Genomic DNA, 10252 nt, shown 5'->3' on the forward strand with positions numbered 1-10252 from the left:
TCCACACTATTCAAATTGCATACAATATACTTTTATATAATCACAACTGAAGGATATATTTAGGTGGCCACCTTTATGTGGACCACCCTGTATACATTATTTGTTCATATGTTTTTATTCGACACGCAAATTGAAGAATTTTATAATTCAACTGGTAGCGAACAATCAACTAAGTCCACTGCAATTATAAAATCTTAAAGTTCAGTTTAGAATTAGGTGATCTAATTGAATAACATTAAGGGACATTATTCATTCACCTCGCCGTAATATGATATCCCAGTTGTCAACAGAAATTAAACGAAGGACGCGTGTCCAACTTGACACAACATTGTACTTAAATTGGTGTCATTCCTGCCCAGCATGCACCAACGGTCAACCAATGTAATTTAAATAATGCGCCAGATAACCCATTATCGACGTAAGGTCCCATTAGTTTACATCTCTCAGTTCAGTAGCAAATCAGTTTTAATGAAAATTGGTCGCATTTAACGGATCGTTATGAAGTCCATAGTGCCCCTATTTATAATTTTATGCGTGATCTGTGTCGTCGTGCCTTCGGAGTGCGCCAGAATCCTAGCTCTGTTCCCAATCCCGTTCTACAGTCATCAAACCAATCATCCGCTATTATGGCTGGAGCTGGCCAAACGTGGACACGAAGTAGTGGTGGTCACACCGAACCCCGCGTCACATTTGAACGTGCCGAATATCACGCAGATCGATGTTAGTAGATCATACGTGTTTGTCAAACCTTTCGATATGACTCGCATAAAATTCAATGGAATCAACTGGCAAACGTACCTACATGAGCACATATACCATGGATCCCAGTTTTTCGTCGAGAACCTATTCCATCATCCGCAAATGAAAGAATTGTACGAGCCCAACAGCAACGCGACTTTCGATGTGCTTGTGATAGAAATGGTGGAAATGCCATCTTTATTCGCGTTCGCGCACAGATTTCACGCACCTGTCATAGGTATTATATACTTTCCATTCGATCAAATGTCGATGCAGAACCTACGACTGTTGTTGTTATTCTAAATATATCAAAATACGATTACTTTAAAAATGAAGAGTCCTATGTGAATGATTTCACGTTTAGATTGTAGATTGTTACAGATAGAACAATTATGGATAATCACATTCAATACTATCTACAAATACTATCCTTTAAAGTGTTATTTTATGATCAATATTCTGATCGCTCGCTAATTGGAGAATTTACGTGATCCGCAGGATTCAGCTCGTTGACGCTATCCACCATAAACGAGCACATCCTAGGTGGACCAGTATTAACGTCCCACGAATCCGTGTGGGAAGTCGGAGCGCACATAGGACCGAACTTGTCGTTCTGGCAAAGATTGAAGAATTTCGTGATAGTCTGGCGCAGTACGTACTTTCTCTATCGCTACCTCTTTCCGCAGCATCAGAGGATCGCGGAGAAGTACTTGGGCCCAGATCTACCGCCTATGCTCGATATAATGAAGAACATCAGCGTGATATTCGTGAATCAAGATGACGTGTTGTCACCTGCTCGGTCGAAAGTGGCGAACCAGATCTCCTTCACCTCCCTTCACATTTCTGACAATCTTAAACCGCTGCCAAAGGTTATTTTCATTCTTCAGGCATCGGGCATCGCACACAAATCGATTATTAAAATTTGTTTCGAATACAGGAATTGCAACGATTTGTCGACGAAGCAGAAAATGGCTTCATATACTTCAGTCTCGGGACCAATGCGTTGACTTCCTGTTTACCGAACGAGACTTTGCAGATTTTCATCGATGTGTTCTCCAAATTACCGTACAGAGTCGTCTGGAAACACGAGGAAGAGTTGCCTCGAAAACCTGATAACGTATTTAGTATGCCATGGTTCCCACAGCAAAGTCTTCTTGGTATTATGGTTGTTACATGTATCTTAACCGTATATACGGAGTGTTATGATCGAGGGGAATGTTCTTCTGTACAGCACACCCGAACATTAAGATGATGATCTACCAAGGGGGCCTGCAAACTAGCCAAGAGGTTGTGTATTTTGCAGTACCAGTTCTAGGGCTTCCCGTGCTAGGCGACCAGGACTATCAGGTTCGAGTGATGGAACAGCTTGGGATTGGGAAGTTCTTGGATCTCCCGACCTTGACCAGGGATCAGCTGGAACGAAACATTCTGGACATCGTGACTGATAAAAATTAAGTATATAGATTAAGATGCAAATGGAAGTTAATACTGTGTATTTCATAGTGTAGGAACATTACTTCAAGAATTAATTTTTGAAAGATTAACCCTGTTTTCATAGTTTGCTGATTTGCAATCGCTAATAATCTTGAAATTTGGACTTCTTTCTAATCGAATACACAAAAAATTAAAGTACTAATTACGTACAGATCGTTCATAGTAAACGACTGGGTGGAAGCAATTACGCTCAGTAGTCAGGCAAGGGTCGTGTTAAATTAAATCGTGTTAGACGCGTGGGCAGCTTTTTTCCATTAGTACTTTTTGCTTAATTTATGTATAATTCTATGTTATAATTCTTGCGCAACATGATATACATATGTATTTGTGTCCATTACAGGGAACCATGAAACTAATCATTTGTATTCAATTCTTTATCACCAGAATCACCATTGCAAATTACTAACGAATTTTAAACAATTTATTCTAACTGAATGCTGACTTTGCGACATTTACAGGTACAAAGAACGGATACTCGAGGTGAGGAGTATTGCGAAGGACAAACCGTACGATTTATTGGAACATCTCGTATGGTGGACAGAATTTGTGATTCGTCGCAAAGGCGCTCCGCATCTTAGGACCAGCCTGGCCAGCCTGCCTTGGTACCAGCGCTACGATACGGACATTATAGTGTTTTTAACTATTGTAGTATGTATAGTAATTTTCATTTCGACCAATGTATTTACAAAACTTTTAGTTTATTTGTACAGACAACGGCAAACTACGCCTGCAAATAAGAAGCAGAAACGAAGTTAGCCATTCAACGTTGATCTAGCAGAGAATTAATTTCTCTTATTAGTCATAATATGGTTTTGTCTAATATATCGTTCAATATGTTGAGATATTTTACTGACAACCATATTTTGTGTACTTCATGTCAAAGGCAAATACATTTTTTATAAATGAGAAAGTATGACATCACGATTATACGTTGGTATAAAGACACAAACTCATCTAACTCACAGTCAATATCAAAAAACTCGAATGGAAGTCGTTGAAATTGTAAGACCAACAAATTCCTGATTCCGAGGTAATACGATTCTACTATGTTAGGCAAATTTTCCAAGTGTTGGCCCTAAGTCGACCCACTTGAAGAACTACGTTGACTTCATAAATTAAAGTCCCTCAATCCTGAAGATACTCGATTCAACCTACCCGATCCTCAATGAGTCCAAATGCAGTCCTTCGATTTTCCATCCACGCCTTTCGAGTCTTCTGTCTCGACGTTGTCCGAATTACAAATAAACCAATCCAACTTGAGTCTATCAGTCCTAGTCTCCGTAACCTCGGCTAAACCTTTATGATAACACACCAGCCAACGTTCCCCGAGATTCACTTATCCAACGTCGCTTAACTTCCATTATCAGCGGCTTGTCGCCATTCATCCAGTCATCCCCCGATCCTCGAACGGGGCCGCAATCGGACAGAATCAAAGCCCCTTTTTCATCGCGAGCGTGCCAAGGGGGGATTATCAGAAAACGATAGAAACGGAGATTTTCTTTTCTCCGAGTGCTTTCTGTTCGCGAAGCTAACGCCCCCACAGGAAGCCCCCTTTGTTTCTCCGGCTGATAACGCGCCGTCCAACTCACCCCCTCGCCACCCAACTCCTATTCCCGACAGTTTTCAGGCTCCTTTCGATCCTCCGAACGCAAACGCCTTTAAGAATCACGATGCTGACGGCGCGATAGCGCCAGCTGTTTGTCAGTGGCGCGTCGAATACCGGCTCGGGTAACTTGGGGGAGGATGCAGGGTGGTACGACAAAAGCAGGGGGAGGAAAAGAAGGAAAAACTACGGAAGGGAAGATACAATCTGGCCCGACCATTGTTTCATATGATTTGCCGGCAGTTATTGTTTCGTGTACGTCGTCGACGCCGCCGCGAACTTTTACAATTACGCTCGCCCGACGTCTCGAGGATTTTCCGCTGTTTCTTTCTTTTCCACCGAGTCCCCTGGCCGATTCTTCCGCGCACTTCACCGAACGCTTTTGTAACGAAACAAGGAACTTCATCTTCCCTGTCGCCTCGCGTTTATCGAATCCTCGATTACTGGTACGGGCTCGCGAGTTGGGGAGGGAGAAGTGAGTCTCGTGTTAATGGCTTCTCGCGAGCACGATGGAAGAGTACAAATTCTGAGGCTGAAAGTTGGTGTCTGTTGCGTGACAGGTATTATCGACGGTCTTGAAAGTTGAGCTGATTGTAAAACACATAAACCGACAGTTTATTGTCGGTACGAATCGGTTACTTTATTAAACCGTTGAGTGGTGTCATTTTTTACTCGTTACGGGTAGTTAGCGTAAGAAATGTAAAGGTATATTAAACGAACTGTACTTTTATCGGCAGATTGTACAATTGCATTTATGAAAATTGTTCCTCTTGGTATACGAGTGATTTATTGGCGATTAATTTTCCCTGTCAGATATCTTTTTGTTGGAAAATGAACGAACATTAACAGGTACACAAGTAACAAAACCGTAATGTTTACCAAGGTATTATAGAGCAGATGAATAATCCAAATTTACGGAAAAGCTTCCGGCATTCTAGTGACATCGAATCTTATCAAGACCACTATTTCCCTTCTCGAGATTACGTTTGCTTCGATAACAAAGAGGCCGCGGGAGAAGACGTACAATATCATTCGTCACGGAAGTTTAGATTAGATTATAATGATCATGAAATCATACGTATCTTCGATAGTTATCATTCGTGCTATCTTGAGATACTAGATGCCACGATTTACATAATTTTGTTATGTAAACGACACATCAAATTAATAGCTCTTTTGCATAACAGCAAGAACATCGTGAATTTTATCTATTTCTATCGGCTACAAACGCGCAGAACACAATATAATAATGAAATCCTAAAAATTGCAATAGTATATTGATAATTGACGAAATTATTAATACCTTACTCGTTAAACATTGTTATTCTAGTAAAATCCGGATCATCCGAAGCAGACATTAATTTATAAACACACACATACGCACACAAATAGTCGCCGAATGGACCGATAACCCCGAGAATACTTCAGTATAAAACACTTAATACAGTTAATGAATTTGTTACTACAGTAATATCTACTCCTTAAGTCGCTATAATTTTGAAATATATACTCCACTGATCTGTATACCTAACTAATTTTTTGTTTCTGTGTACCGGACAACACTTGGTATTGTTTGTAAGACCGAACCACAAGTTTGGCAATGATACCAGTTACGTTTGATATTATTAGAACCGATAAAACCGTTAAGAATACCACGATGTCCATGTCACAACGTTGATACCATGGTTGATCGACCAACGAGCTACGAAGATGAGGAGCGCCTTTATAACGAATCACGTACTCCGTCCACCAAACGAGATGCGACACCATGTCGTAAGGATTGTCATTCACTTTCTTTTTCAGTTCGATCATTCTCTCCTTATATCTGAAAGAATCGAAACAAAGTTGTAGTCACATATATTCGAATATTTTCATTTAATAATACTAAAATCATTCGGTTCCCTCTGTAACAGCATATTACATTGCAAACAGTTCGTAAATCAGCTCATACTCACACTTTGTTGGACAGTAGTTCCCGAATGGCGCTGTTCAATTCATCCCTCGTCACGGTGGTGATTTCCAAACGCTTCGCGACACCAAGAGCCTCCATTCTCAGCACTTGGTAGTCCTGATCCGCCAACACCGGAAATCCTAATAATGGCACCGTGAAATGCACCGCTTCCTCGCTACTTTGCACACCACCTTGGTATATGAACAGCTTGATATTGGGATGCGCTGTATAACAACGAACCACGATTAACAACGGCAAATCAATGCCTATGACGCACAGATTAAATGAAAAATTAAAATTGTACCCAGGATAGTCTGCTGGGGAAGCCATTTCCCGATGAAGACGTTATCCGGCTTGCCAGGCATATCCTTCTCGAACTTCCACACGATTTTGTACGGTAACTTGGAGAATACGTCCTTGAAAACCTGTAGCGTCTCTTTGGGCAGGTCCGAACTCATCGCGTTGCTACCCAGACTGAAGTAAATGAATCCTTCTTTCGCGTTATCCATGAAACGTTTCAAATCCTGTAGAGGTAACGGAATAAAAAGTTGACGGGAAAATACTCGTTACTTGAAGCTATTTCGAAACATGATCTATTACCATTTATAATGACAGAGCACTGAAATGTCTTTCAGTTCCATCGACGGAAAATGTACACTCACTACATTTAATTGAGATTATAAACTACTCATTATCAGTGCAGTAATTATGAAATGGTATTTGCAAATCTGTCCACAATCTGTTTATGTATATCGAAGTTTCGCCAATCTTCTAAATTATTACTCGATCGTTGATATGCAGTTCGTGTAAAATATTCTTAAACGAGGACTCAACAATTTTTTTCAACCATTCACGGTGATTAATCTTCGATTACCGGTAGTTTAGCAGAATTTGGAGTATTTCAGGGCAATCGACGTTCGACTAATTGCCGCCTCGCTAACTCGAAAATCCTCGATAATCGGATAATAGCTGTATTGTACAACCCTTAATGAGTTCGACGGATTGTATAATACCCGGAATAATTTTGCGAGCGTACCTCAGGCAGCGGTGTCAGATTATCCGAGACGTGGAAAGACGTGAACGTGATCATGTTCGCGAGCTTCGGTTTGGCTGGCGTTATAGGATCGGCTTGATTGATGAATATAACGCTGATGTTCTTCAGTATGTCGAGCATCGGCGGCACAGACGGCCCGAAGTACGTTTCGACTATTCTCTGCTGACGGGGTAAAAGGTTGTGATGGACTTTGTATATGCTTCGCCACAGCGAAACGTAGTTCCAAAGTCTTTTCCAAAATGGCTGCTGAAGTCCTACGTTCGCCTCCATCTCCCAGGTGTACTCGTGCGATGGCAAAACGATGCCACCGAGTACGTGTTCATTGAATGCTAATAGACCCAACGAGCTCAGACCTGGAACATCCAAAGACAAAAGATCACTTTAAATGATCATGGTAGAAATCTGACTCGTCTTCAGCCCATATAGAAGAATTCTGACAACTCTAAAAAGGAAACTCTAAAAGGAATGTTCCTTCGATCTTCCTTGATCTTCAAAGGACCAACACACAATATCGAGTCCCAGTACCCTAATACTCCTAATTCCCGGACCCACAATATCATCCTTCCCAAGGGCTGCACCGTCAATTTACAGAAACACTAAAACCTTCTCGTATCAGATCCTACTTTCCTCTTGATCACACCAGTATCAGACTGAATGTTAGCAAATACCTATCATCGGCGCGTTGAATCTGTGAGCGAAGGCGTAAATGGAGGGCACGAGCAGCATCTCGGCCATCACAACGTCGAACTCCTCGTTGCTGTTCGGCTCGTATAACCTCTTCATGTCTGTATGATTCAGCACCTCGTTCGCCATCAAATCAGAAAAATCAAACAAATAATTTTCCTCGAATGCCAGCCAGTCCAAGCCCTCGAAGCGGAATTTAACGAAATCCATCTGTCTAATAATGCCGTAAGACGTCCCTATGTCGATCTGCCGGAATGTGGTCGCGTTCATGCCCGGGATTGGGTTCGCGGTGACCAGTACGATCTCGTGGCCCCGTTTGTGTAGCTCCAGCCATAACTGACGGTACGGGATCTGATGGCTGTAAGACGGCGTCGGGATGATTGCCAATATCTTAGCAGACTGCAGCTGCTGAACGGCAGCGAAGATGCACAAGACGAGAAACACGACGGACGTGATGGATTTCATGATGGCGGGTTCTTATGGACTGTCGCCGAAGCCAGTTGTTGAGCTACTAGCGCAAGATCGGAATACACCGCGGATTCACGTAAGTTGAGCTTTATGAAGGAGCACTATCAGTAGCATAGCAATCCATAGATATTATTGCTAAGTCACTGTGTAGACTGGACACAAACGCAACTCATCTGCCGTAACAAACTGATTTCAGTCGGTTGCGTGTACCACGTGCCCCCTCCGTTGGTATCTGTCCCCTCTTCCACCGCTGGGTGACGGAACGTTTAATCCTATTGGAATCTTTTCATTCCGAACTTAACCGAACTTCTGGTCTTTTCACTACTACTGGATGTATTATTGTTACCGCGTTCGACAGATACGTGGCGCCGATTAGAAGACCCACGTAGTACCTCACCTAACTATAATTTGAGTTCTTGTTTTGTTTCTGTTATCTGTTTCAAGGAGAATGATTTGCTATTATTGATAGCGTTGATAGCTCTTTTTATTTAGCTGCTTATGCCAACGTTGGCGAAGTGGAAAATACTTCAAGTTGTCTGGATCAATTTTTCGTGAGTATCTTAAATTTTCCAATTACAATCGTTTATTTCGTGTTTATACTGATTCCTTTTTTCGTTTCTTTCATTGAATTCACAGAAACACAATTTATAGGAACCAGTACCGATGAAAAAGGAACTCGATCGCGGACGTCACATTAGCTATTGTTTGGCTGCTTTGACAGCTGTTGGATTTTATTCACCGGTTTTCCCTTTGTATATTCATATTGATGCCGCAGAGACTGGTATTTTCCTCTGACAAGGAAAACGTTCACCTTTTTTACTCACTTCTTTGTCCGGTTTTTTTATACAGACCTACAAAACAAGAATGGTACACTATAGATATCGCTTCCTGGATCCGAGACGTGTGAGGATGTCTGGGAAAGTCTTACTTTTGCACGATTTTATTTTTTTATATACTTATGCTATTATCATTGTCACTTCTGCATGAGTTAACATGAAGATATCAAATGGATGAGTGGATAGACGATGAAATGTAGGATAGCTCACTACAATTAACAGAAAAACCTAAGGCCCGTATTGCATAAACCACACGCAAGAAGTCTGTGACAACCTTATGTTCACAACAGATGCAACGTACTATGTAGAAAGAATGCAGTATTACATAACAAATTGGCGATGATTATAGCATTACGCTGCATCAGGAGTGTTTCATAACTTACACGAGGTAATCATTAAGAATGCACACAATGATTATCGTGCGAGCGCGAGTCGAAAATTGGAACTAGGATTATTTGTTTATTTTGCTCGCGATATCGGTATTTCGGCGGAAGTTAAGAGTCATCTGGTACAATTCTCTTATCTCTGGAATTTGGAAACTGACAACAAGAAATCAAAGGTCGTTAATATAACTGTTCATTCATCTCTTCCACTCATTCGATTCGGACAAAGGTATGCGGAACACTTGACCATCAGGCCACTGTCAATTCAGTGCTGACAACATGACACGGAAATAATTGGACCAATTTGCGCGAATCAACCTTATAGAGCAATCAGTTACGAAGGAACGACTTCCATAAAATGATCTCGATTGCAACACGGGACACGTTGAGTATCTCAAGAATACAAACATAATTTTAGATAAGTGTCTTAAATATACTGGCCTAGATTAACCATTAATACGTAAATACTCTAATTCTAAATTTATCGAAGTTCCTATAGTCAGATGGATACCCGTTGTAGGAAACGTCAATTACTCGAGTATCGGTTCCGAATACCCAGAAGATCAATCAGCAACACAGAAAACGGTGTTCAATAACCATTACTAAATACACGATGTAATATAGATTACAAAGCAGTTATAAATTCTTAAATCAGTAAAGTACATTATCGCTCGTAAGTATTCGGACACCTGGTCTGTATGAGAAGAATGCGATATTTCGTAAAAATTATGTATTTCAAACCAGTTTTATTACTTCCCACTAGCATAAACATTATCCATTAAGCCACTAATCTCCTCTAAACACTATTTACTTCAAACTTTAAGTAACACCTTCCAACATTTTCTGCATATTCGATAAATGCCCTTTAACTTTATTCATTTAAATTCAATAAATTTAATTTTTTTTTTCAAGGATTTTAATTTTCCTAAAATCATCCACGAAGATACGAATTAACTCAAACATCCGTGCTGCGTGCGTCACAGCCAGGATTGATGGATGTACGCGGAACGTTCAACGAATCAAATTTTTTTTTCATCCACG

The 10252-nt window shown here is 40.9% G+C and overlaps 2 protein-coding genes across 2 annotated transcripts; one reads left to right on the forward strand and one right to left on the reverse strand.

The window, feature by feature from the left end:
- The first annotated feature begins 498 nt into the window (after positions 1 to 498).
- On the forward strand, positions 499 to 2988 carry LOC107187427 (UDP-glucuronosyltransferase 2C1-like). Its single transcript, XM_015575531.1, has 5 exons — positions 499 to 976; positions 1237 to 1607; positions 1676 to 1895; positions 1970 to 2187; positions 2689 to 2988. The coding sequence occupies exons 1-5, from the start codon at positions 499 to 501 to the stop codon at positions 2986 to 2988; spliced, it is 1587 nt and encodes a 528-aa protein (XP_015431017.1).
- Positions 2989 to 5090: 2102 nt separating this feature from the next.
- LOC107187485 (UDP-glucuronosyltransferase 2B15-like) lies at positions 5091 to 8076 on the reverse strand. Its single transcript, XM_015575599.1, has 5 exons — positions 7509 to 8076; positions 6823 to 7193; positions 6091 to 6310; positions 5791 to 6010; positions 5091 to 5660 (listed from the first exon to the last, which is right to left on the reverse strand). The coding sequence occupies exons 1-5, from the start codon at positions 7987 to 7989 to the stop codon at positions 5363 to 5365; spliced, it is 1590 nt and encodes a 529-aa protein (XP_015431085.1). The 5' UTR covers positions 7990 to 8076; the 3' UTR covers positions 5091 to 5362.
- Positions 8077 to 10252: the final 2176 nt, after the last annotated feature.

This window comes from Dufourea novaeangliae, unplaced genomic scaffold (assembly GCF_001272555.1).
Source record: "Dufourea novaeangliae isolate 0120121106 unplaced genomic scaffold, ASM127255v1 scaffold89, whole genome shotgun sequence".
Lineage (NCBI taxonomy): Eukaryota > Metazoa > Arthropoda > Insecta > Hymenoptera > Halictidae > Dufourea > Dufourea novaeangliae.

Coding starts and splice junctions, on each gene's coding strand:
- LOC107187427 (XM_015575531.1), top strand. CDS start 499: ATGAAGTCCATAGTGCCCCTATTTATAATTTTATGCGTGATCTGTGTC. Junction 977..1,236: donor ATTTCACGCACCTGTCATAG/GTATTATATACT, acceptor CGTGATCCGCAG/GATTCAGCTCGTTGACGCTA. Junction 2,188..2,688: donor TGGACATCGTGACTGATAAA/AATTAAGTATAT, acceptor TGCGACATTTAC/AGGTACAAAGAACGGATACT.
- LOC107187485 (XM_015575599.1), bottom strand. CDS start 7,989: ATGAAATCCATCACGTCCGTCGTGTTTCTCGTCTTGTGCATCTTCGCT. Junction 6,311..6,822: donor ATCTGACACCGCTGCCTGAG/GTACGCTCGCAA, acceptor TTACCTCTACAG/GATTTGAAACGTTTCATGGA. Junction 5,661..5,790: donor GAACTACTGTCCAACAAAGT/GTGAGTATGAGC, acceptor CGATTCTTTCAG/ATATAAGGAGAGAATGATCG.